A 27,964-nucleotide genomic window follows, 5' to 3' on the forward strand; every position below is an offset into this window, starting at 1 on the left:
TACATACAGACAGATAGATAAACAGACAGTTAGATAAAGGCGTACGAGGCTCCCGCTTCCTGTGAGCTCCACCTTCTCCCCGACCTCCCCGACTTATCCCTTCTTAGAAGCCGATGCCCTTGAGCCACGCGCGCATGCGCCCTGGAGGACTACAAGGAAGGAAAGGAGGAAGCGAGAAAAACGAGCGCAAGCCGATCGCGCTCGGCTACTCCTTCCCTTCCCCCCCTCCTCCCCTCCTCCTCCCTCCCTCGGCTCTCGTTCGCTTCGCCTCCCTTTTGGCAGCCCAGCCCGTTTCCTCCGCTCTCTTTTCCTTTCTTTCCCGCGATGTAAAACCAAACCGAACCAAACCCAGGCTTCCCAACTCCCTCCCCCCGCCGCCGCCGCTGTTGCCGCAACGTTCGATCGAACCCCGCCGCGTTCCATCCGCGGAGCTGCAACGTTCCATTCCCCTCCCCTTTCCCCCCGCCCCGGATCGTCGCAACGTTCTATTCCCCTCCCCCTCCCGCTCCGTAAGGGCTGCAACGTTCCACCCGCCGCCCGCCGACGTTCCAAAGCAGGCCGCGCGGACCTTCCCTCGGCAGAAGCCCGGCTCCTTCTTCTTCTTCGTCCTCCTCCTCCTCCTCCTCCGGTTCCCACGCTTTCCACCACCGCCCCCCTCACGTGTCCCGGGCTCCCAGCTGGGGAAAAGGCAAGGAGGGAGGGAGGGAGAGACCCGCTCTCGCTGCTCGCTCGCTCGCTCGCTCTTTCCTTCTCACATGACCCGAGTGTTTGTCCCCGTGATCAGCGCCTCGGCTCCCGTGTCTCCTCCGCGTCCCCTCTACCTCCATCCGGCGTGAGATTTAAAAACTCGTCCCCTCCTTCTCCTGCTGCCTCCCTCCCCACCCCGCCTGCGTCCCCTTTGGGGGGCCAGCGGGGCGCCCCCCCTTCCTCCCTCCCCTCCCCTCCCTCCCTCTCTCCCACCCCCTCCCATGGACATGCTGGAACCCGGTCTGGATACAGCCACCGCCTCCGCTGCTTCCAGGTAAGGGGGCAGAAGAAGCCCGTCCAAAAGCTGCCCCGGGCCCGGGTTCCTTTCCTTTCCGGCCTCCCAGGCCTACGGAGAGGGGAGGGGGAGAGGAGAGAGAGAGAGACTACAGAGGGAGGGGGAGAGCCAGCGACGATCCACCCTGCTCCTGCGGTGCAGGCGGCGGCGGCGGCGACCGGGGAGTGGGGAGGAAGAACAAAATGGAGGACACGGCGGACGGTCCTCTCTTTCTGCCCCTGAGGGAGGAGGGGGAGAGAAGAGGGGCGCTTCCGAAGGAGGTGGGGTGGGGTGGGGGGTGTCTCCGGGGGTCGTGAGAATGCAGATAGGGGGAACAAAACGGGATCCCTTCCGCGATTTCTAAGGCTTGCGGGGGTGGGTGGGGGGTTCTCAAGTGTAATGCTCGCCCGGGTGGGATTCTTCCTATACCCCTTCTTGCTTTCCAAGCAGGAGGGAAAGGGGAGGGGGCTTGGACGGACTACAAGTCCCATTCTCCCCCAGTGTGGCTGACTGGGAGGGCTGGTGGGGTGGGGTCTGCATTGGCCAAAGGGCTGGGGGAGGACGCGGGTGAGGTTTCCTTCCTCCCACCCCCGCCCCCCCGGTAGGTCCGAGATGGGAAATGTCTGGGGCGATCCGGAAAGGAAGGAAGGAAGGAGGGAGGGAGGGGAGAAAGAAAAGAAAAGCAGCCGTCGTTTGGGGTGTCCGGTTTGTTTGCTGTCACACTGGAAAAGGGCAGCCCGGCAGAGATTGGTTGGCTGCCGTCAAGGAGGGAGGGATTGGGGGGGAGGGGGGGGAGGGAAGGACAGCCCCACATCCAGATCCCTGCTGTCAAAACAGGGAAAAAGGAAGTCCTCTGGGTGAAAGGGAGGCAACAGCCTGATCTCCAAGAGGCCTTTAAAACACCCGTGTTGTAGACTTGGAGCAGGGATTCGTGGTCCTTTTTTTTTTTGGCTGACCTTGTGCTATCTTGTGGAGGTGCTCAGTCATCCACAGGTCATGGTTGTCCCAAAGGTGCTTTTTTTTTTCAGGAGGCAACTGGACTTTCTTGGTTGTTGTTTTTTTTTTTTTCATTTTCTTTTTGAAAGGGTTTTGCTTCTCACCCAAGAAGCTTCTTCAACTCTGATGGGATAATTGGGGAATGGAAGGATTTATATCCCTTGCAAACAGCTGGTCATTTGCATCCTTTTAGAGCAGGGGTGTCAAACTCACGGCCTCAAGGTGATGTATCGGGACTTTTTCTCCCCTTCGCTAAACGGGGTGGGCCACACGTGATGCATCTGGGTTGTGAGTTTGACACCCCTGTTTTAGAGGGTTCTTGAACCCAGGAGCATTACTCAGGTGACCCAGGGGACACAGATAAACCTCCAGGTAGCCTCAACGACCTCCCCCCCTTAAAGGATGCAAATGACCAGCTGTCCGCAAGGAGTATAAATCCTTCCATTCCCCACTATCCTGTCAGAGCTGAAGAAGCTTCTTGGAGGAGAAGCAAAATGTCTTAAAAAGAAGGGGGAAAAAAAAAAGTCCAGTTGCCTCCTTGGAAAAAGCACTTTGGGGCTATCAGTGGTTTCTCCGTCTGGACTGCCTGGTGGGGTTGTTAGGCCAATTGAAAGAGCAACAACCCTCCCTGTTCTGCTCCTCCCTTTCGGCCAGGGCTGTTTGTCAGGAAGCTGACATATACCGGGCAAGTGGTTGCAGAAAGGAAGGCAGTCTGGGTGAGGAGGGGGGGGGGGGGGGGGAGGGAGGAAAGCAGAGTGAAACTGAATAGGGAGGGGGTGTGATGTGGGCCGAGTGCAGAGTTTGAAGTGGTACTTTTCTCTGGGTGGCATCGTAGCCGTGTAAATGTAACCTGGCTGGCTTGCACAATAAATACACTTAATCCAGTTTTGGTTTAGATCGTTCCACCAGATCTGGGACAGAGAATAATTCACAGCAGTGCTGACAAAGCAAGGAGCAGGCCAGGTGGCTCACCTTTCCAGCAAACAGTCATACTTCTTAGATTTATATTCTGCTTTTTTCACGCGGGAGCTCAAAGCAGCGGTGTGGTGCTTTTATCTATTTCTCCCCCCCTCCCTGTCCCCACCACCACCATCAAGTTTCTGGGTGTTACCATAAAAGAGAACCTGACCTGGGGTGCTCACATTGCAGCAGTGGTCGAAAGATCCATCTGATTCCTGGGAACCCCTTTTTTGAACTATTACCACCTGGCAGACGGCACAGAATAAGCACAATAGACTGAAAAACAGCTTCTATCCCAGGGCAGTAGCTCTTTTGAATTCTACTGTATAGTGCAGTGTTGGTGCGGTGTTGGGGGTTTTCGGTTCAATGTGTGGAGTGTGAAGGATGTGTGTTTGTGTTTATTTTCATGGTCATGATGTGCACTGAAGATGGTGTTTGATTTTGTTGTACGAGGTGCCGTAAAGTAAACTAAATGGGCCCAGAACAGGTTATACTACCTGAGGCTTCTCAGGAAACAACTGAATGAAAAACTGCCGGTGACCTTCTACCGCTGCACCATAGAGAGTATTTTATCTTACTGCACCTCTGTATGATTTGGCAATTGCCCAGAGGCAGATAGGACAGCGCTCCAGAGGGTGAACGTCATTGCCCAGAGGATCATGGGTTGCCCTCTCCCCTTTTTGGAAGAGCTTTATAGCTCCCGCTGCCTTAAGAAAGTTCAAAACATTCTCAAAGATCCATCTCATCCTGGGAACCCTTTTTTTTTTTTTTTTTTAACTATTACCATCTGGCAGACGGTACAGGATAATAAAAAGGACAAATAGGCTGAAAAACGGCTTCTATCCCAGGGCAGTAACTGTTGAATTCTACTGTATAGTACAATATTAATGCGACATCAAGGGTTTTCAATTCAATTGTGTAGAACAGAGTTCTTCAAACTTGACAGCTTTAAGACTTGTGGACTTCAACTCCCAGAATTCCTCCTCCAGTCATGTTAGCTCAGGAATTCTGGGAGTTGACGTCCACAAGTCTTATACTTGTCAAGTTTTGAAGACCCTTGGTGTAGAATGTGAAGGATGTGTGTTTGTGTTTTATTTTTACAGTTACAATGTACACTTAAGATGGCATTTACTTTCCTTGTACAAGTTGCAATGATAATGAAGTAAACTAATTAAAACTATAGCAACTCTTAGGTGGTTAGCTGGGTTGAGACCGTGGCTGAACCCTGGATCTCTTCTTCACCTAGTCCAGTACTTTAACTACTACACTCCGCTGCCCTTTTTCAGCCACTACGCTGTGCCAAAGCAGAATAAAGTGATTATGCCAGAATCGGGCAGGCTGTTCAAAATTCCTTGGAGGGGAATGAGTATGCTGAAACGCTAAATAATTCAGCCTTGATATTTTATAGACTCGCTTCATCACTAGTGGCGGTTAGAAATAGTAGGAAGGCGAGTCAGTGGGTGGTTTGATCTTCTTTTCATAGCCCACCCCTCAAAGAGACCAGTAATTATTTTTTTCTGGCTAGTAACTTGGGAGGCAAACCCCAAAGCTCAAAGAGTGTTACATTTTGTGCAGCATGCTTTCTCTGGGAACCCTTCTGGAATTTTGCAGTTATGTTAATTGGCCCAGTAAAGTTGCAGCAGTACAGATTGAGAAGGAAAAATAAATAAATCTTCAAGCAAGGCCTTTTGGGGTTGCTCTGGATTTGGCCTGTGTCAAACTGGGCAAGACAGCTTGAGTTAGTTTAACTGCCCAAATCAAATCCCATCCAATTTGATGGTTCTTTTCAATCACTTTCCTTTTCCCCTCCATTCAACTCTCATTCATTCTGCCCCTACGCTTGTCCTTTAATTATTTATCATATTTCTCTTGTTCCTGGTTGGACTTAACCCGAGGCGATTCCTGCCACTGCTCATTTCTCTGTCCCTATTGATGTACTATATTGGGGAGGGGGACGTTCCCCCACCACCACCAAAAATAACCCAAACCGTCCTGATTTGACAAAAAGTAGAACAGGGACGAAGCAGGAAAGGCTATCTATTATTAGTAGTTGCTACTCAGCAGGTACTCTAATCTCTGGGATGGGGCCCTGAACCGGCTCTGGGTTTTTAAAAAGGCCATTTGGAATTGAAATAGGAAGATCTCAGTAAATTAGATTTAGGTGGGAAAGAATGACGGTGAACGAACCTCACCAAATCTGACGTTTTGGGGGTACCCCCTCTCTCACTCAGGGGAGGGGGTAGACTAGATGACCTACAAAGTCCCTTCCAACTGTGTTAATCTGTTAATCACTGCAGAGCCTCCTTTCTCTCTGCAGTGAATTTGGGGTCTTAAAGCCATGAAAGCATGCTTAGGAGGGGCAACCAAAATTAGAAAAGATCCCACACACGTACACGCACGCACACACACACACACACACACACACAAAAAAAAAAAATGTAAGTGTTTACACATTAGAGATGTTTAGACTTGCGTCACTGTTTTTGTCCCATGAAAGCAGGGTTTCTAAACCATTCTTGAAGCAGGGAAATTCCTTGGGTAGCTTCTATTGTTCTGCAACAAGTGATACACAGATTTCCAAATAAATAATCACCAGGATTTCCAAATGCAGTCAAAACTGTTAGGAAAACAAGCATGGGACAACCTCCCTTGGGGGTTGTGGGGGCAGAACTTCAAGGACCTATTCTAACTACCACTCATTCAGCCCGTCATAATTTTGACTGTTTGTTAAAGCAAGGGTTCCGTGTATTTCTTTATGGATGCTTCTTTTTTTTTTCTTTGTGTTTCTAAATGGGGTTTCACTCCAGTGACTCCCATATCTGCCCCATCTCATAGAAATGAACTACAACCAACGATAGCAACCAAACAATCCAAATAAAGACAAGGACAAATAGGCTGAAAAACAGCTTCTATCCCAGGGCAGTAGCTCTGTTGAATTCTACTATATAGTGCAGAGTCGGGTGGTTTTCAATTCCATGTGTGGAGTGTGAAGGATGTGTGTTTGGGTTTATTTTCATGGTCATGATGTGCACTGAAGATGGTGTTTGATTTCTTTGTACGCGGTGCAATGACAGTAAACTAAACTAAACTAAATAATGAAGGTCTGAGGTTGCAAAAATAATTCCATTTACGAAGAAAAGCACAAGAAGCCAATTAGCCATTAGAGCTTGTTCTGCCTCTATAAACTCAAAAAAGTCTAGGGAAAAGCCAGCTCTTTAAAAACCCTTATGCAAGACTAACATAGTTGGGGCCATTCAGATCTCTGGAGCAATTACGTTTCATAGGACATGCCCTGCAACAGAAAAGGCACCCTTACTGTTGGTTCTAGCAAGATGGGCATTGCCTCTAATCTAATTCTGGTAGGATGAGCAGAAACAATTTGAGATGCACCGTCCCTCAAATAGCCTAAATCTGTTTTTGTTTTTTTTAAATCCTATGTAGATGACCCAAAGTTGCCATTGTGAGATAGGCGACTGCATAAATTTATTAAATAGATAAATAAATAATTATCCTTTTTGGGAGCAGGTTATCTATGGGCTTTGGCTCAAATTATGCAAGAAGGAAAGATGAGCATTTAGCAGGAAGGGAAGTAGAAGTAAAAAAATAAATAAACCCATAGTCCATCCATCCCTAACAGGTTGCCCTCTTAGAGAATATGACCCCCAGGATTCTTCTAAGCCCGCTTAATTGGTTCTTGCATACCATATATATTTGGAAATAAGCTGAGAATTTTAGATGCCAAAATACACCCCCCAAAATTTGGTTTGGCTCCTCCACGAATGGGCTTATCTGCAAGTGTATATAATAACACTTCATAAAGGTGCTTGTATGTCCCTCAGATCAGTGGTCGCCAACTAGTGGACTGGGGAACACTGGTGGTCCGCGCAAAGATTTTGATGGTCCACAGAGAAATGTCACTCCCAAAACACCCCCAAAGCAATTAATCCAGGCTGCGCAGGAACACAAGACGATGCTGCCCACATGGCCCGTGGGAACACAAGGCTTGCATCGCTTGCATTGAGAACAACACGAGGTAGTGAGGGGAGGGGAGAAAGGGCAGAGGTGGGGACTTGCCCCATGCGCCTCGCCTGCCACTGGGCTACTTCTTTCCGCTTCTTTCTTCTTCTGGTTTTGGCTGCACACAAGGAAAGCAGCAAAAGTCTTTCTTTCTCTCCCCCAAACTCTACCAGAAACGAGTCTTTGGGACCCTGCAAGGCATCCTGCTCCAAGAGGCTGCGCCGGCACGACAAACCTCACAGAGACTCATTTCTGGCGGAATTTAGGGGAGAGAAAGAAAGACTTCTGCTGCTTTCCTTGCATGAAGCCAAAAGTCTCTCTCTCTCTTTCTCCCCCTGAGAACAGAATTGGAGGCGGTATCCTGCGATCCCAAATAAAGAACGACCAATCAGTAGGAAAACAGGGTGGGGAATTTTCCTGCAGAATTTCGGGGGTCTCTGGTCCATGGGATTTAAAATTATGAGTTTGGTGGTCCCTGAGGTCCAAAAGATTGGCGACCTCTGCCTTAGATAAGCTGACCCTCCAGTTTTGAACCAAAATACGCGTGAAAAATGAGGGTTGGCTTATCCATGAGCGGCATATTTTTCATGGTAAGTTGGTTAAAAAAAAAAAATCGAGGGTTGGCTTATCCGGATGGGCTTATCCACAAATGTGTACAGTAACTGTCATCCTTTGGACACCTTTGGTGCTCTGCCTTGTGCTTTCAGCCTGTTTTGCAACAACTGCCAAGAGTGAAGGATTAAGATAGCTGCTTTCTAGGACTGTAAGGCTGTTTTCTCCTTCCAGTCTGTGGAAAGCGAAAGTTGAACTTGGGGGGTGGGGGGGTTGATATTCATCCATGCATTTCCTGTTTTCAGTATTGAAATATTGAGATCCGTGGATTTCGGTAGGAAGTTGAAATCTACAACTGTGGCCCACTGCAGAGGTGAGACTTCGTTTGGGTGTGCACACAACCAGCAAACGTAGTTTATAGCATGAAACAAACCTCTTCAATCCGTAGGAGACGTACCAGGCAAGAAAGAATTTACAGTCTAATAGAGAAGAATCTCTCTAGTTGAAAGTACACTGTAACTACATAGCCAAAACGGCATTAAGAGTTGTTAACCTAATCCTACGTAGCTTTTTCTCTGGTAATATCACACTACTAACTAGAGCATACAAAACATTTGCTAGACTAATACTGGAATACAGCTCATCAGTCTGGAACCCACATTACGTATCTGATATTAACACAATTGAGAAAGTCCAGAAATATTTCACAAGAAGAGTTCTCTACTCATTGCAGAATACCTTATGCCACCAGACTCGAAATTCTAGACCTAGAAAACCTAGAACTATGCCGCCTTTCGTCCGATCTAAGTATAGTATATAAAATCATATATTGCAATGTCCTACCAGTCAATGAATACTTCAGCTTCAACCATAACAACACAAGAGCACACAATAGATACAAACTCAAGGTTAATCACACCAAACTTGATTGCAGGAAATAGGACTTCAGCAACTGAGTGGTTAATGTCTGGAATACTCTACCTGACTCTGTGGTTTCTTCCCCAAACCCCAAAAACTTTAACCTTAGACTGTCTACTATTGACCTCACCCCTTTCCTAAGAGGTCTGTAGGGGGCGTGCATAAGCGCACCAACGTGCCTACCGTCCCTGTCCTATTGTTTCTTTTATTTTTCTTATATGTACCCATTTTCATGTATTCATAACTATGTATATACTTATACCTGTTATCTTATAATCGTTTGACAAAATAAATAAATAAATAATAATAATAAAGTTGAACCGCGAAGTCCTTGGGGGTCTGTTGAGTTTGGTTGTTTGGGTGCAGACATTTCATTACCCGACTAGTTAACGTCATCAGTCCCATCGTATCTGCAAGACAACAGCCGAGCTCAGAGAGCACCAAGGACAATTACGATGCCCAGCTTGGGTCATTTGAATTCTGCACTGAATGAATTGAATTCTGTAAGTAAACATCTATGGAGATTCTTTGTCATCCAGGTCACGGTTGACCCAAAAGTGCTTTTTCAAAAGGCAGTTGGACTTTCTGGTTTTGTTTTTTCTTTGAAGACATTTTGCTTCTTTTCCAAGAAGCTTCTTCAGCTCTGACTGGATGGTGGGGACCATCCAGTCAGAGCTGAAGAAGCTTCTCGGGTGAGAAGCGAAATGTCTTCAAAGAAAAAAACTCGGAAACTCCAGTTGCTTCTTGAAAAAGCATCTTGGGGTCTCCTGTTTTACAACACAGTCCTTTCAGCAGTTCCAAGAAGATGCCACAACCAATTGCATTCTGATTCAGGTGACCCTGAGGGTGCAGATAACCCCCCAAGTGTTCTGACCCAAACCTTGTTCCAAGGAAGTAAACACCAAACAGAGGTAACATCAAAACCTTTTAATGATTCTTTACAAATTCCGTTCCTTCTCGGTTAAAAGGCTGTTTCAAACTAATTGTCTCTGATAAGAACAAGCCTTGCCAAGGTTGTGCAAGGCTGCCAAGAACACTAGATTAAGTTGCCAAGAAATATTCCAAACACAAAGCGTCTCCAAACACCAACTAAGAGAGTCCGAACGTCCACAAGGCTTGAGTGCAAAAAGTTATTTGCTTCCTGCAAAGAACTCTGGTTTCTCAGCTGGCTTTTATCTCTTAAGGGAGGGGCCATTACTTGCAGCCTTTCTCCCAAGTCGCCCGTGCTGCTGCAGCTGCTCTTTCCTACGAGCAGCCCTGCGTGCACTGGGCACAGGCTCCCCAGGGGCCTCTTCATCACTGCTGCCAGCCTCCACAATCTCCGAAGGCAGCACTCCACTCCCTGATGGTCCTGGCCCCATCCCTGCATCGCACACAGGCCCCTCATCTGAGTCCTCGCTCTCCGAGACCTCAGCCATCCACACCTGCCGGTGAACCACAATACCAAGTGGTCTTATTGGCCCTCAGAGAGTGCTAAGAACCAGGTGACTGCAAGGAATATATAAATCCTTCCATTCCTCCCCACCCTTCAGTAAGAAGAAGCTTCTTAAATGAGTAGTGAAATGTCTTCAGGAAATAAAAGTCCAGTTTGCCTTTTGAAAAAAGCACTGACAATTATGTAACTATCATTTCAGTTGTTTGACGCCACGTTTTATTGTCTGCAGTGGAGCATGTTGGGGTGGGTGGGTGCATTCTGGTTTTGTGGGTCCCAAGCGCTGAAACCCCAACTCCCAACAGAGCATCTTTTGAACTCCTCCTGTTTTGAACTTCTCAACTAGTCGTTGGCCATTGGATTTCCGCCGTTTCATTTGGGGAACATGAGACCAGAAACTTATTTATCATAAATTGTGATCCTGGCCCAATCCAGGTCTATTTTATGTGCCAAGTACTCCATCTTTGGCCTCTGAAATCTTTCTGAGTGAATGAACCCCAGAGCTGGAGGCTAAAATTTAAAGTGCTCTATGCTTTCATTCCTCTAAAACAGGACAGCAAACAAAAAGCTATTTTGCAGCTTCTGAGTTGCTTTTACTTTTGCAACTGATTGCAAAACTCCTTAAAAAGGAGGCAGCCATTTGCGGTGTGTGTGGGAGGGAGAGATTCTATATGCTCCTAAACTTTTCATCTGGCTCATTTTGGTCCTACTGAGGGTTAAAAAAAAAAAAAACCTCTATGCTTAATTGTTGAGTTCCCCTCCTCCCTTCCCCATATCTAGCAGGAAGGAAATACAGCTGAATTCTTTTTTTTCTTTCTTTTGCATTTCAGCCACGAGAAAGATCAAGAAAGTGAAGATGGAGTTGAGCTACGAGAAGGTAAGGAATATTTCTGGGCTGGTCCAGAAATCCCCAGCCGGGGGTATAAAAATGGGAGCATATATATTTAATATTACATGTCTTGACAGCAGCAAGAATTGTATATGCATAACACTGGAAAAATGAGGAACCCTCCCGTAGAAGAAGATGTAATTTTAAAAAAACTAGATTGTGCAGAAATGGATAGGTTGACGTTTAAGATAAAAGATAAAGAAGATACAGAATGTTTTCATACATGGGACTTATTTTATCAATGGTGGGACAACAGAAGAAATTAGAAATTGGAAAAATACTATTATGTATGTCTTATGTTGAATATATTATTATATTATATATGATTATGTAAGCAAATAGTCCCAGACAATACGCTGTTCATAAAGCACTTATGTATGTTAAAGAAAAATATATTAATAAACTGTTTTAAAGAAAGGGAGCAAAGCTGTCTCACCTCCTTTCTGGATCTAGTCTGCAGATGATTTTGCAGCCAACATCTAGCCAACATGCATAGGTTTTTGTGGCCTGTCACATGCAGGATACAATAGCAATAGCACTTAGACTTATATACCACTTTATAGTGCTTTACAGCCAGCCCTCTCTAAGCAGTTTAAGAGTCAGCATCTTGTCCCCAACAATCTGGGTCCTCATTTTACCCATCTCGGAAGGATGGAAGGAAGGCTGAGTCAACCTTGAGCCTGATGGAATTTGAACTGCCAAATCGCAGGCAGCTGGTAGTCAGCAGAAGTGGCCTGCAGTACTGCACTCTAACCACTGTACCACCAAGAATACAACATTCTCTGTTGAATGCTAATTGGAGAGAGAGGAGAACTATCCAAGGAAGAGTATCCCTTGTCTCAAAGAAATCCAGAGTCCTGCAGATGTAACCAGACGACAGCTCCTATCAGCCCCAACCGGTGTGGCCAGTGGGAGTTGTAGCCCACCAGCCTTTGCACAGCTCCGGAGTCTGTTCCCTGTTAGGCGTACAAGTTGTGTTGACTGCTCTCCCATGGCAACCAACACAACTTGTGCTAGGTGTTGTGGCCCGCCAGCAACCCGTGGAGCTGGCGGCAGACTCGGACAGTGAGGAGGTTGGGAAGGAACATGGGCCAGTCCTGGAGTCTGGGGAAGGCTCTGCATTGGAGGCAGAGATGGGGCCAGGGCCTCCTGACAGTTATCAACTGCCTTCGGAATTGGAGATCGGTGAGGCAGAAGAACAGCTGGAGCCTGTTCCCAGTACGCATGCACAGAGCTGCCAGGAGAAGGGAACAGTTAAGGAAAAAGGGTTGACTTGGGATTAAAGGCACAGGTGGATGGTGAATGGCCCTTCCCATAGGGAATAAAAAGGAGCGAAAGGGGAGTGGGGTTTGCAGGAGACAATTCATTTAATGATTGTGAAGATTTGTTTAATCTTGAGTTTGTGACTCCCAGAGACTCCTTGCCAAGTATTTCCTTGTACAGCCTTGCGCTTGGAAGCTATCGGCCTGGCAACTCTTCCAAGCCTGATAAGGTCTGTGGTTGCAATTCAGCCTTGAAAGACTGTTTGCTGGGACTTTGCTGAATGTGAACGATAGGAATTCATATTAGCCAAATAAAAAGGAGTTTTGTTGGGACAAGGAGTCTGTTTCGTGGTGTTGTGAAGCCTAGGTCAGAACACTAGGAATTCTCTTTCTGTTTCCCCGGGTCTCACAACCACACAACTAAGATCAGTTTGAAAGGTAGGTATGCAGTCCATGTTTGCACAGTGTTTTGTCACACGCTCAGCTCTCTGGAGTTCCAAAGTCAGCAACGCCAAGTTAATCCTTGACTTAAGACCACGATTGAATCATACATTTATGTTGCTCAGCGAGACGGTTAAGTGAAATCTTGCTCTGTTGTATGACCTCCCTTGCTGCAGTGGTTAAGTGAATCACTGAGGTGCTTTAGGTAGTAATCCCGTTGTTAAGTGAATCTGCCTTTCCCATTGACTTGGCTTGCAAGAAGGTTTGCAAAAAGTGACTTATGTGAGCCCAAGCGTCATAAATATGAGTTGCCAAGTGCCTGAATTTTGATCGTGTGACCATGGGGACGTTGCAAAGGCTGTAAACGTATAAAATGGTCCTAAGTCACTTTTTTTTTCAGTGTGTGGTTGTAACTTCAAACATCCACTAAATGAATGATTATAAATCAAGGACTACTTGTACACCTTCTTCTGTTTCCAAATGCCCCATTGGCTGTCCCAGCTGTATATCCCCGACAGAAGAAAACAAAGTACATTAAATAGCAATCCGGATCAGTCTAGTGTAAATTTTGAGAATATTCAATCTTGCTACGGCTGATACCCCCGCCCCATTTCCCCGAAAATATGACCTACCCTGAAAGTAAGTCCTAGCTTGATTTTTACGCATGTGCCCAATATAAGCCCTACTCCCCCAAATAAGCCCTAATTAAGATCCTAATTAAAATACGGGTAAAAATTAAGCTAGGGTGGGAATGGGAGGGGTGGAGCTGCCCTACTAATTACCTTTGGACAGTTGTAGCCAGGCCTCACACACCCCGACACCTGCCTTGCCGGCCCATTTCTTCTGCAGCCGGCAGAGCCGGCAAGGCTTTCCTGAAGGATCAATCCAGAGCTCTGTTATCAGCTGCAGAGGCCTTCAGAAAAGCCTTGCCAGCCTCAGAAGAAGAAATTCCTGAAGGCCCCTGACAGCAAAAAGGAGGCCTGGGGGCAACGCACACAAGTGAGGTTAGTCAGTGGATGATATCCCCCCAAAATAAGACCTGGTGCTTTTTTTGGTAGCCAAAAAAATATAAGACAGGGTCTTATTTTCAAGGAAACACAGTATTTTAAATAGGCTGATAGTGAGAGTTCCACTCTCAAGAACAGCTTCCGCTCCCCCCCGTCACTCTTCTGCAAGTCCCTGACACAAATCTACACCTTTCAAATCTGGTTCCCTGTCTAATCAGGCCTCTAGAATTCACTAAATATTGTTAAGCTTTTGGGGCTATTGATCATAAAACCCGTCAATTGAAATCTCTTTCCTTTCTCCGTCAGGGGACGGCACAAATGCAGACGAACAGACAGCAGTGGCCATTGCCAGCGTCCAGCAAGCAGCCTTTGCAGACCATAATATCCAGTATCAGTTTCGAACAGAGAACAATGGAGGACAGGTAATGTCCATATTGGGAAGGTTGGATTTTGGACTTTGGATGGAGGTCCACCAATTAAAGACTGGCCTCTCTTGCAATTACAGTGGAGGGATTCAAAAAATTTTTACTACCGATTCTGTGGGGTGTGGCTTGGTGGGCATGATAGGGGAAGGATACTGCAAAATCCCATTCCCTCCCCATTCCACTAACCTGCTTTCCAGCTCCGTTCTCCTGTGCAGGGCAACCAAAGAAGTCCCAGCCAATCAGCTGGGACTCAGGAGGCGGAGAATAGATGGGGCAGGGCCAATCAGAGACGATATTTGCCGGTTCTCCGATCTACTCAAAATTTCTGCTACCGGTTCTGCAGAACCTGTCAGAACCTGCTGAATACCATCTCTGAAGAGGGTGGAATATAGCAGGCAAACGCCTAAATTAGGGGAAATCCACTCCCATTTCTGATTCATTTCATTGCACTCCAAAAAAAAGAAAGAAACGTTTTTTGTTGCGGAAATCATGTCATAGCGGGGTTTGATTGTTTTGAGTTCTTCAAGAGGGCTGAACATCACCTCGTTTCTCCCCATCCTTAATAAATCCCACTTCAGCCAGAAGAATGGTATGGCTGTGCTGTTTCTCCCCAGGTGACATACAGAGTAGTTCAGGTGACGGACAGTCAGCTGGATGGACAAACGGATGCAACGGGGGCCGTTAGCGTGGTCTCGACCGCAGCTTTCACCAGTGGCCAGCAAGCTGTTGCTCAGGTGAGAAATGGTTTTGGCTAACCCCAGTATTAATATTATTTGTTACCATTGGTCGCACAATCAACCAGATGCTTAGACTGGAGTTGCTGTTTTTATCCACGTCCTTTCAAGAGATGTCCAAGAGGTAGACATAGAAATGAACATATGGGCAGACCCACAACCCCATAAAAATTACATGGAAGGAACAAAAGAAGAAACCGAGATGGACAGTGAATCAAACTATTTTAAAAGACAAGGATTTCACACAAATGATGGAAAAAGAAATGGAAATTTTTCTTTAAGGAAAATAGAAAAGAAGAAACATCACTGCAAAAATATCTGGGGTACGGCAAAAGCGCACATTCAAGGGTTACCGATCACATATATAGCAAGGAAAAGTAAGAAAATTAAACAGCAGCAAAAAAAAAAGAGCTTAAAAAGTTGGAGATAGAATTGCAGAATGAGCCGCAAAAAAAAAAAAAAAAAAGATTAAAGAGAAAATTGATCTAATAAAACATAAACTGAATCTCATCGTGCAAGATGAAATGGCACAAACATTTAAAATGGCAAAACAAAACTTTTTTGAACACGTAAATAAGCCAGATAGATGGTTAACGTACAAGTTGAAAAAAAGAGAAAGAGAAGAAAATGATACACCAACTGATAGACAAGAATCACCAGAAACTTTACAGTCAAGAAAAAACAGATGATGTTTGTTTGATGCGTCAGAGGATGGAAGCTCTTCTGAACAAAGCTGCCTTTTGCAAGTGACCAATAGTGATTTTTTTTTCCCAATGCCAGTGGTGTTCAAATGGTGTTCCAGGTGTTTTGGTATTACACACTCAAGGCCCCTATCGCTTTTGGTACTCTTTGCATTCTTTTGCCAGAGTTGTTCTACTTCTATTTGCAGGCCTTTGCATTTTGTGACATTTTTTTTTCCTCCAGTTCTTTCTCTTCTGATCGAGTAATTAACTGGGGTATTGAGGTGGCAGGTGCTGAATTCTGTTGAATTCTAAAGTCCCAGAGCGCTTTGCTTTCTTTGTTTTCAATGGCTTTTGTCTGTTATGTGGTTCCAGCGGTTCTCCTTTGCGGGCAGATGATAGGCGTGCACATTGCTTGGCAATATTTTTCAGAAGTGGTTTGCCTGCTTCCTCCGGCCTAGAGAAGGTGACTGGCACAAAATCAGCCAGACGGCTTTGTGCCTAAGGTGGGCCTAGACTACCAACCTGCCTTCAATCGAGGACTTGCATGAGTCCAAAAGAGGGCTGTGACAATATTTACAGACCCCTCACATCCTGGACATAAACTGTTTCAACTCCTACCCTCAAAACGACACATAGAGCACTGGACACCAGAACAACTACTAGACACATGGATAGTTTTTCCCAAACGCCATCACTTTGCTAAACCAATAATTCCCTCAACACTGTCCAACTATTGACAAAGTCTTCACTGCTATTACTATTAATCTTCTCATCACTCCTTATCACCCATCCACTCCCACTTGTGACTGCTGTAACTTTGTGGCTTGTATCTTTACGATTTATATTGACTGTTTCCTAGTATGATTTGATTGCTTATTGTACCCTATGACTATTAATAAGTGTTGTACCTGATGATTCTTGACTCTTGACTCTTTTCTTTTATGAACATTGAGAGCATTTTCACCAAGACAAATTCCTTGTGTGTCCAATCATACTTGGCCAATAAAGAATTCTATTTTATTCTATTCTAGAACTCACCGTCTCCCATTTTCTAGCCTGGTACCTTAATCACCGCACCAAACTGACTCTTTTTAATCTGTTACCCATTCTTAAACACAAGAGGGCAGTGCATTCCTTCAGTTAATCAGATCTTCACTCCTCATATTCCTCTTTCCTCTGTTTCTGTGTAAATCCATTCCTGGACCATGCATTGATTTCGTAGTCTGCACGAAGTCTTGATTTAATTGAGTTTGCCTAAGTTTAGCCCAGTTTCTGAGTTTCTGTTTAGCCCAGCTGTCGGCCTGCCTGCCACTCGCATCACCCGTAGCCAGTTACGAATAAAAGCCAGGGTTTTATTTTCCGGGCCAGTCTTCCAGTGCAGTAGCAGATTCAAGGTCTTCCCTTGCTCTTTAACCATGATTGATCTTGCTTTGGGTGGTTTGCTGTCACAGACCCACACATGCATCTCCTTCTGTTTCCAGGCTGTGATTCAGAACCCTTTCAGCAACGGTGGAAGTCCAGCCACTGATGCCGTCAGTGGTGAAGCCCGTTTTGCATACTTCCCTGCTTCCACGGTGGGGGATGCCACAGCAGTTTCCGTACAGACAACTGATCAGTCGCTGACACAAGCTGGAGGTAGGAAATCAGGGACCTTGGAAAGCTGTTTGAGGTGGCTCTGATGGCATCCACATCTCTTAAACTACCATCCCTACCACTCCCAATCATTGACCCATGAAGTCCAGACTAGCCCAGACTAGTTCAATGCTTCTAGCTAGGTGTCCCTAGTTATATTGTACAAAAGGTAAAGGTTCCCCTCGCACATACGTGCTAGTCATTTCTGGCTCTACAGGGTGTTGTTCATCTCCATTACAAAGCTGAAGTGCCAGCGCTGTCTCCATGGCCATGTAAATGTCTCCATGGCCATGTGGCCAGCATGACTAAATGCCAAAGGCGCACGGAAGGCTGATTACCTTCCCACCAAAGTGGTCCCTATTTTTCTACTTGCATTTTTTACGTGCTTTCGAACTGCTGGGTTGGTAGAAGCTGGGACAAGTAAAAGGAGCTTACTCCGTTATACAGCGTTAGGGATTCGAACCATCAAACTGCTGACCTTTCTGATCGACAAGGTCAGCGTCTTGGCCACTGAGCCACAGCGTCCCCTTGTATTGTACGTAAAAATATTGTAGGTAAAAAGAGTCAAAACTGTGTTGATCGCAGGACAGATCACAGTGCCACAGGTTAGAACTCCGATGAACAAAACAGTTGCTCTGTTTCCTAGTGGACAATCCCTTAAATATGAGCCAGCACTGTGCTGCAGCTGCCAAAAAAGCCAACACAGTCCTAGGCTGCATAAACAGAGGGATAGAATCAAGATCACGTGAAGAGTTAATACCACTTTATAATGTCCTGGTAAGGCCACACTTGGAATATGGCATTCAGTTTTGGTCACCACAATGTAAAAAAGATGTTGAGACTCTAGAAAGAGTGCAGAGAAGAGCAACAAAGAAGATTAGGGGACTGGAGGCTCAAACATATGAAGAACGGTTGCAGGAACTGGCCATGTCTAGTTTAATGAAAAGAAGGATTAGGGGAGACATGATAGCAGTCTTCCAATATCTCAGGGGCTGCCCCAAAGAAGAGGGAGTCAAGCTATTCTCCAAAGCACCTGAGAGCAAGACAAGAAGCCATGGGTGGAAATTAATCAAGGAGAGAAGCAACTTAGAACTAAGGAGAAATTTCCTGACATTTAGAACAATTAATCAGTGGAACAACTTGTCTCCAACAGTTGTGAATGCTCCATCACTGGAAGTTTTTAAAAAGAGATCAGACAACTATTTGTCTGAAGTGGTGTAGGGTTTCCTCTCTAAGCAGGGGGTTGGACTAGAAGACCTCCAAGGTCCCTTCCCAACTCTGTTATTCTATATTCTACATGACGGACTTTACCCAGACAAATAAAGCATCTGACTTGATCTAATGGACACCACATGTTAAGATTGTGGGTCCGTCCAACAAGTCAATAAATTGTAAACTGCCCAGGTTCATTTTAGCTCCTTATGTTGGGAAATAAGTGAGGAAGATTCTGACTGCAAGAAATGGCTTCATAATTTATATATATATACTTATAAAAATAGCCTGTGGAAATCTATGTGTTTAGTATTGCCACTCACAGGGTAGAAGCCTGTCCATTCCTTGAAACTGCCTTTAATTTTTAATTTGGGGAGGGGAGGGGGCGGAATAAAAGAAAGAAAGGCACAGCCCAGTGAGGACCGTCCATTCTCAGCAGCCAAACCTCAGATTTATTGTTGAGAAGGAGGAAAATTGGGAATGGAGGGAGGGAGCAGATGGACAAAAAGCAACAGCTAAGTCTTTTCATGCAAGCATTTGGCACTGGTAACATTTTTTTGCAGGCGTCCTTTCTCACCCCGCCCCCTTTTTTAAAAAAATGTTTAGTCATTTATCTGGTGGTGTTAATACCTTCTCCACGTTGCTCCTTCAGGTCAGTTCTACGTGATGATGACCCCCCAAGACGTCTTGCAGACCGGAACACAACGTACCATAGCTCCCCGCACACACCCCTATTCCCCGTACGTACTGCTTCGGGCGCAAACTTGAAGTTTCAATCAGGGTCTTCAGTCAGGGAAATTCTAGATATTCCACAGTGTGGTTGTGGGGAGGAAGGGAGGGAGGCGAGCTGGAAGAGGGCAGAACAGGTGGGGCCACAAGCAGGTAATTCTGGAGTCGGGGAGGAGAGAAAACAGGCGAGTTGATATGCCAGGATATAAAGGAATGTAGCTAAGGAAGGATAGATCAGACCAATGTTGAGGAACAGTGTGTGGTGGAATCTCCAGTGAGGCTGGAAGGAGGTATAAAGAAAGGATCAAGATTAGAGTCTTCGCACTGCAGAAAGCAGCAACAGGCCAGATCTCCCCAGAGATTCATTTTCCAAAACTGTTGAGCATTGCAACCTTATGGAGAAAGGGTCCACTCTAATTGTTGCGTTTCTGATGGGTTTTAGAAAAACAAACACTCTGGTTTAGCAATCAGCACTGGATTGATGTTCCTTTTCCTTCCAACTCAGAAAGTCCACGAGGGCGTTAGCTTTCCCCGATTTCTCGATTCTTAGGCATGCCTGCCTGTGTTGAAGGAGTGGGCTGACTTTTGGTATCTTTAACTGCATCTTTTAAAATAATAGAAAAGGTTCTGAGATGGGAACGGGGTTTCGGAAAGCTGCTGCGCTTCTGATTTATTCCAATCCTTCGCTTCAAATCCTAGGAAAATGGACGGGACGCGGACACCCCGAGATGAGAGGCGAAGAGCTCAGCACAATGAAGGTAGGGAAGAACAGCCAAGCTGGCTCAGCTCTTGTTAAGGTCTTGGGATTTAAGAGCTGACCAGCAGTGAAGCTGATGCAATATAGGATGATGCAATAAGAATGAATCAGCATAGCATGGGTACTTCCCTTTAAGACTGGGGGATGGGTTCTACCCCTTTAAGAGGTGCTTATCTAAAGGCAGCCATTAGAGGGCTTGTCCTCTCTCCTTCTGTCCGGTATTCATTGCTGAGTTCTCCGTATAGAGTTAAGAAGAAGAAAGATTGCTTGTAAGGTATTTTGCATATACCAAGTATATGTCTGTATACAATTATTGTATATAAACCACTGTTGATTGTCTAAGTCTCTATGTACTGTGTTTTGCTCCTGGGTTGTCTCATAATAGTAGTCACACTGCAAACGCTCTTAACAGTTCTCTCCAATCTCCAAATTTGTGCCCTAATCAGATGAGGAAGGACTGCATTGCTTTGAAACATGATTGAGAAAGACCAATTTCTTTCCCTTTTTTTCCAATTCTTGGAAAGCGCCATGATGGTGCAGAATGCAGTACTACAGGCTAACCAGTGATGGGCTGCAACGGGTTTAAACGCCGGTTCGCCTAATGCATGGTTTGCTCGCGCGCGCAGTGTTCAGAAACTGCCCATTTTAAGCTTACAAAACTTACCTTTATGTCAGCGCTGGTGAGTAAAACAGCTGAGGCACGGCAATCTGCTCGGCCCCGCGAATCAGCTGAGCTAAAAAAAAACACAAGGAAATATAGGAGAGGAAAGGAGAGGGGCGAGTGGGTGGGGCCAACTGCTCACCAGAACTACCAGTTCACTAGAACCAGTCTGAACCGGTATCAGCCCACCAGTGAGGCTAACTGCCCACTGCCAGGAGTTCAATCCTGTCTGGCTCAAGGTTGACTCAGCCTTCCATCCTTCCAAGGTTGGTAAAATGAGGACCCAGATTCTGGGGTCAATAGGCTGATGGGTGTGAAACTCAAGGACCGCGGGCTGAATCCAGCCCACCGGGTGCTTAGATCTGGTCTGCGTGGCCACCCTAGAAACAGTGAAGGACCGGCCCATGGTGCCTCTGCCAGTGAAAATAGAGCTCAGGGGCCACATGCACCTGCCCCCTGGCTCCATTTTTGGTAGCTTTTGGCCCCAGACATCCCACCTATTGGAGATGAATACTGGGAATTGTAGTTCAACAACATCTGAAGAAACACAGGTTGCCCAGATTAGACCAAAACTTCAATTTCTGATCTGTAGTAGCTGTAATTAGCTGTAGTAGCTGTAATAGCTCTGTGTGAGTGTGTCTGTTTCTCTTCCTCCAAAGTCAATCACTCCATCCCTCCACATGTTATTGTGAGGTTGCCATGTTTGATCAGTGTCTTATTTTTGTTCTCGTTCTCTCTCTCTCTCTCTCTCTCTCTCTCTCTCTCTCTCTCTCTCCCTCTCCCTCTCCCTCCCTCCCTCTCTCTAAGTTGAACGGAGGAGGCGGGACAAGATCAACAATTGGATCGTACAACTGTCAAAAATCATTCCAGACTGCAATACAGACAACACCAAGACAGGGGCGGTGAGAGTGATTACTTGATTGCGGGGGGGTGGGGGGGTGTAGCACAGAAGGAACAATGTTTAGCTTTGGGGAGGAGATGTTAAGCTTCTCTCATGAGATGTCCCAGGTCGCCCTTCCATGGTTCCAGCAAGGTTGGAGACTTTTTCCTGATTATTGTTTCTCCCAGATGAATTTTCCCTGTTGGTTATCTTGTTTGAAATTGTTCTGGATAATTACAGCCTCGTTGGCCTGCCTATAGATGCATAATTGTGGAGTAATTGGAGCCACAAGTACTCTTCGGTCAGATTATACCTTGTGAAAACATCCTTCCCTGCCAGAGGATTGAGTTATAGGGCAATTGCTTGCCTTCATCTATTACCTTTGCTTTACCTGTGGATTGGACTTCTTGCTCAAGTTGATGAGAAGTTACAGTCCAATCCTCTGGGGATGATAATTAGGAAGAAAATTAGCAATCCCTTTTTCCCACTGTAGTTTTGATCAAAAGAATTATACTAAATAATTCTGATCTTGAATTGCAAACTATTGACGTCTTTGAGTAGCACAGGCTGCAGAAATTCTGGCGTGAAGCCCTAATACCATGTTTCCCCCAAAATAAGACCCTGTCATATTTTTTTTGCCACCAAAAAAAAAAGCACCAGGTCTTGTTTTGGGGGGAATGTCATCCACTGACTAACCTTACGTGTGTCACCCCCAGCCGCCTTTTTGCTGTCAGAGGCCTTCAGGAACTTCTTCAGCAGCCAGCAAGGCCGGAAAGGCTTTCCTAAAGGCCTCTGCAGCCAATAACAGAGTTCTGGATCGATCTGGAGCTCCGTTATCGGCTACAGAGGCCTTCAGGAAAGCCTTGCCGGCTGCAGAAAAAATGGGCCGGCAAGGCAGGTGTCGGGGTGTGTGAGGCCTGGCTGCAACTGTCTGAAGGTAAGTAGTAGGGCAACTCCACCTCCATCCCCACCCTAGTTTAATTTTTACCCGTGCACCCTGGAGTTTGCGGGATCTTAATTAGGGCTTATTTTGAGGGATAGGGCTTATATTGGGCACACGTGTAAAAATCAAGCTAGGATTTAAATCACATGTGTAAAAATCAAGCTTAGGGTATGTAACATTTTCGGGGAAACACGGTATGTACCACTAATAGTTAAATGACACAAACCCAAATCCTTAATCTCTACCCACACTGACACCAAATAGCACTGGTTTGATTGGAGCAAAATCATCGGCCACGCTACCACCCGCCACGCTTTCTCAAAGCCTGGCACTCCACAACCAGTTCCATCAACAGGACATGTTGGCCTACAACCAGCCTACGTACCCCTCAGAATCTACTGTATATCAACTGCACATAGCCAACCAGAGATGGCATCAACCTCAACCAACTCACACAAGTCCCACCACCACCAGCAGTTCATCTTCCAATGACCCTAACCTGATGTAGCCTTCCCATCACAAGACTCTCACCGATGACTCATACATGACCCATCACAAGACCCTCACTTGACACACCCACACCATTAAGCCCTTATAAACAGAAGAACACTGATGTATCCCCTAAACTCTGCTGAAGATGTTACCCAACCTGGTAACAAAATGTTTGGAAACCAACCCACAAGATTGGAGAACAAAACTTCACCCTCGTACCACTACTGGGCCTATCCTTGGCTCTTCAGCAGGCAGCCTGTCTAATCACTAATTCCAGTGATGATAACAAGGGAGTCACTCCTGCAGGCTTCTGAAATAGCTTATTGGTTAGTTGGGAGGCTGAAGTCCCACTTATTTTCCCAACTCTGCTTATCAAGTACTCGGTATGGCTAGTCTAGTGAAGAGAAGGACCAGGGGAGACACAATAACAGCCTTCCAGTATTTGAGGAGTTGCCACAGAGAGAGGAAGGGGGTCAAGCTATTTTCCAAAGCACCTGAAGGCCAGAAAAGGAATAATGGGTGGAAGCTGAACAAGGAGTGGTTCAACCTGGAAATAAGGAGAAATTTTCTGACAGTGAGAACAATCAATGGAACAGAAGTTGCCTTCAGAAGTTGTGGGAGCTTCATCACTGGAAGCTCTCAAGAAGAAACTGGACTGTCATTTGTCAGAAATATGGTGTAGGGTCTCTTACTTGGGCAGAGAGTTGGACTAGATGACCTACAAGGTCCCTTCCAACTCTGTTAATCCATCTCTTTTGAGGATACGATGGGGAATTGATAATTTCATCCAACACAGTAGGAGGAGGAATAATGCAAATGACCTGTTTTTTTCTACATTTGCATCACCTGCACAGTCATAATTGAGAGTTCCTTGAAGAGTTCCATAGATTTGCAGACATTTCTTCCTAATGATTTCTCCTTAGCTGAGGAGAACCCCACAAAGAAACCTCTTTTTCCACTTGAGAAATCCTGGAGCTGTGGCCATTAGTTGGCCAGTTTGGCCTAAACTCAAGAAGTTAAGCGGTTTTGACCTCATTAGTACTCAAATGGGGAGCTACCAGGTAAATAGTCCTAAAGCTCTAGGAAGTCAGGGGGTGGTGGAAACAAATTCAACCATCTTGGGGGAAAGTGTAATTAATGAACAATGCTTCCTTTTTGACTATAACAGCAAGTTCTATAAAGTGAGATGAATCAGTATTTTAGCCAGCCACAAATAAATAAAGAAGTCCTATGCTAAAAACAGAACCAGCTAATCCTTGGAGGTTTGAAGGTGTGTGTTCTGACCTAGGATTCCCCAACAGCACGAAGCTGACTCTTGGTCCAGATAAACCCCTTTTATTTAGTTTACAGTGAATTCCTCTCCATAAAATTCCCAGCCAACAGTCTTTCAAGATATTCCACAATTACAGACCTTTAATCAGGCTTGGAGAGTTGCCAGGCCGATATCTTCCAGAGGCCACACTGTAGCAGACAATAATTAGCAAGAATGCAGGAACAGATCTTCACCCAAATGAACTAATTCTCTCCTGCAAAATCTCACTCCCCTTTCACTCCTTTTATTCCTTACAAGAGGGGCCATTCACCGTCAATCTGTGGCTTTACTCCCAAGTCGACCTTGTTCCTTAGCTGTTCCCTTCTTTTGGCAGCTCTGTGCATGCGCACACTGGGAACAGGCTCCAGCTGTTCTTCTGCCTCACTGATGGCAGCTGATAACTGTCGGATGGCCCTGGCCCCATCTCTGCCTCCGATGCAGAGCCCTCGTCAGAGCCTTCCCCAGACTCCAGGACTGGCCCATGTTCCTCCCCAACCTCCTCATTGTCCGAGTCTGCCACCAGCTCCGCTGGCTGCTAGCAGGCCACAACAGTGTGTAAAGGAGGAAGGACCTGATGATCTTGAAGACCCTTCCCACCATCCAAGGTGAGGCTGAGCAGGAAGCTCAGTGATGGAGCTGGTCCTTGTTCCTCTCTCTTTTTAGAGCAAAGGGGGCATCCTGTCCAAAGCCTGTGACTACATCCGGGAGCTACGCCAGACGAACCAGCGTATGCAGGAGACGTTCAAGGAAGCCGAGAGGCTTCAGATGGACAATGACCTGCTACGGCAACAGGTAGCTCCGCCCACATTCTCCCTCTCTTGCTTTGGAACAGGTTTTGGGATTGTGGCCAGCAATAAAACCGATTGCAGGTAGTCCTCGTACGACCACAACGGAGGCCAAAATTGCTGCGGTTAAGTGAAACATTGGTTAAGGGAGCTTTGCCGCATTTTGGACTTTCGTTTCCACCGTTGTTAAGTGAGTCACCGCAGTGGATAAGTTAGTCACCCGGTTGTTAAGTGAATCTGGTTTCCTCTGGGACTTGGCTTGTCGGAAGGTCGCAGAAGGGGTTCACGTGACCCCTGGACACTGTAACCGTCATAAACACGAGCCAGTGGCCAAGTAACCATGGTGGCACAGTGGTTGGAATGTGGTACTGCAGGCTACTTCTGCTTGCCTGCCAGCTGCCTGCAATTTAACAGTTGCAGGCAGGGTTGACTCAGCCTTCCATCCTTCCAAGATGGGTCAAATGAGGACCCAGATTGTTGGGGGCAATAGGCCGACTCTGTAAACGGCTTAGAGGGGGCTGTAAAGCACCGTGAAGAGGCATATAAGTCTAAGTGCGATTGCTATTGCTATCTGAATTTTGATCACATGATTATGGGGATGCTCCAAAGATCATAACAGTGAAAAACGGTCATAAGTCACTTTTTTCAGTGCCATTGTAACTTTAAACGGTCACTAAGTGAACTGTTGTAAGTCGAGGACTACCTGTAGTAATAATGGTGCAGAAGCCTTGGAGCAAATCTGTAAGTGCAGCAGAGTACAATTTCAGCTGTTGCAGTTAAACGTTATCTCAGAAGAAGAGAAGATGGACACTTTATATGTTTGCAGGTATAATGTAAACAGGGTAAGTCCCTTTGCTTTCACAAAATATGTGTGTATTTTTCACAAAATATGCGCGTGCGCAAGCACGTATGCTTGTGTGTTTTCTTTTGCCCAGTTTCTGGTGAAAAACATCCCTTAAGAATACATGGGCTTGTTTACGACACAGTTTCCGCTTTACAACTGCCACAAAAAAAATGTTATAAAAATCGACATCCAGTTTTGATCACCATGATATAAAAAATACGTTGAGATTCTGGAAAGAGTGCAGAGAAGATAAACAAAACGATTAGGGGACTGAAGGCTAAAACATATATAAAGAACGGTTGCAGGAACTGGGTATGTCTAGTCTAATGAAAAGAAGGACTAGGGGTGACATGAGAGCAGCGTTCCAATCTCTCAGGGGCTGCCCCAAAGAAGAGGGAGTCAAGCTATTCTCCAAAGCCCCTGAGGGCCGGACAAGAAACAACGGATGGAAATGAACCAAGGAGAGAAGCAACCTAAAACTAAGGAGGAATTTCCCAACAGAACAATTAACCAGTGGAACAGCTTGCCACCAGAAGTTGTGGGTGCTCTGTCACTGGAGGTTTTTAATACGAGAGTGGGAAGCCATTTGTCCGAAGTGGTATAGGCGCTGGCATGCATGCCACGCAGGTGGCACGCAGAGCCATTTATGCCAGCATGCGAGGTGCAGGCAGACTTACCTCACTGCACACGTGTGTGCCTCACAGCTGATTTTCGGCCAGTTTGAGGCCTTTTTTTCCGGCCTCCCAAAGGCTTGAGGAAGGCTTCTGCAGGCTTCAGCAAGCTTTGTAGGCCGAAAACCAGCTGTGAGGCGCAGTGCAGATAAGGGGAGCAGTGGGAGATGGGGGGATTGCACATGCATGCATAGGGGCGTAGGTGGGGGCACGGCATTGCACTCTGGGCAGTGGCACATGCGCGCAAGCGTGCAAGTGTGCACACAATTTTTGGCACAGGAGCCCAAAAGGTTAGCTACCACTGGTACAGGGTCTGCTGCTTGAGCAGAGGATTGGATTAGAAAACCTCTAACGCCCCTTCCAACTGTGTTATTCTGGCTTGGTTAGCCGAGTCCTCCAACTTACAATGGTCAGGACGTATGATGGAAATTCCCAGGTTCCACTACAGTCATAAATCAAGGGGGTGCCTCTTTTTTTGTGTGTGTGTGTGTTTTTGCCGTGCCCAGTTGCATTTACTCCACTTTTCCCCAGTTTGATAAACTCTGTCCTCTCTTCTCCTCCTCTTCCTCCCCCTTCCCTCCCACCCTCACCCCCCCACAACAGATTGAGCAGATGAAGAATGAAAACGCCCTTTTGAGAGCACAGCTTCAACAACACGGAATCGAAATGGTGGGCGACACCCCAGGGCAGTAGCCCCTTTCCTTCGCCTCTGCCTACTACATCTACTACATGCTGAATCTCAGCCTCCCAATTCTTCTGGGGTGTTTTTTGTTTGTTTGTTTGTTTTAAACCGAATCCTCCCGACAACAATGACATAGCGAAACCCATCGCCTGTGGGTGGATGAACCTGCGTTTGAGGACAGGGGAATGTGGGGAGGGGTAGGAGGGAGGAGGTAGTGGACAGAGGAGATTGGGGGGAGGGTCTTTTCTACCCCAAACCTTGCTACTGCTCTAAAAGATGGTATCTGGCTTTCTTCCCACCAGGTGCATCCTTGTCCCGTCCTTCCCTTCCTTCCTTCCTTCTTTCCTTCCTTCCTTTCCTTTCCTTTCCTTTCCTTTCCTTTCCTTTCCTTTCCTTTCCTTTCCTTTCCTTTCCTTTCCTTTCCTCCCTCCCTCTTTCCTCCCTCCCTCCCTCCCTTCCTTCTTTTTCTCTCTCTCACCCTTTCTCTCTCCCTCTCTCTCTCTCTCTCTTTCCCCGGGAAGTATTAAGATTCAACCGACAAAATCCTGCATTTTTATTTTTTTTTTTACAATAAGGTTTTTAACACAGGTTCACTGATTTCCGTCACCCTTTTCCTGGGTGGGAACTCGGGGTGGTATTGCTGGGGGGGGGGGGTTGTGGGGAAGCACACACCCTTCCTTGAGCTTGTCTGTTTTAAAAGGAAAAAAAACAAAACCTGCTAAATTTCCCACCCCCGCCCCGCTTTCCTTTCCTTGTCTCCTCTGCATGTTTCGCATCTTGCTTCCAAGAGGGTGGGCCTGTTCCGTTGGGGCGCACGACCACGGCCCGAGAGCCTCGGTGTCACAGGTATGTCTGGTGAAAGGGGAAGACAATACAAACACAGCGGGGTCAGCTTGACACACACACGCACACACACACACACTCGTTGCACGAATCAGCCAGTTAATTTCAACACAGCCTGCAGACAGGCAATGCACCGTTTCACGACGAGGTTGGAAACATCCTTATGCAAGGAAAGAAGAAGGGG

The 27,964-nt window shown here is 46.3% G+C and overlaps 1 protein-coding gene across 1 annotated transcript; it reads left to right on the top strand.

Annotated features, from left to right (window-relative positions):
* The first annotated feature begins 187 nt into the window (after positions 1–187).
* On the top strand, positions 188–27,964 carry USF2 (upstream transcription factor 2, c-fos interacting). The gene is made up of 10 exons (XM_026684576.2): positions 188–1,021; positions 10,727–10,773; positions 13,802–13,917; positions 14,535–14,654; positions 16,819–16,972; positions 18,834–18,921; positions 19,610–19,668; positions 21,136–21,230; positions 24,619–24,747; positions 26,859–27,964. The coding sequence occupies exons 1-10, from the start codon at positions 969–971 to the stop codon at positions 26,946–26,948; spliced, it is 951 nt and encodes a 316-aa protein (XP_026540361.1). The 5' UTR covers positions 188–968; the 3' UTR covers positions 26,949–27,964.

This window comes from Notechis scutatus, chromosome 8, assembly GCF_049901735.1.
Source record: "Notechis scutatus isolate UNSWTSFEM ecotype Mainland chromosome 8, rNotScu1.2, whole genome shotgun sequence".
NCBI lineage: Eukaryota > Metazoa > Chordata > Lepidosauria > Squamata > Elapidae > Notechis > Notechis scutatus.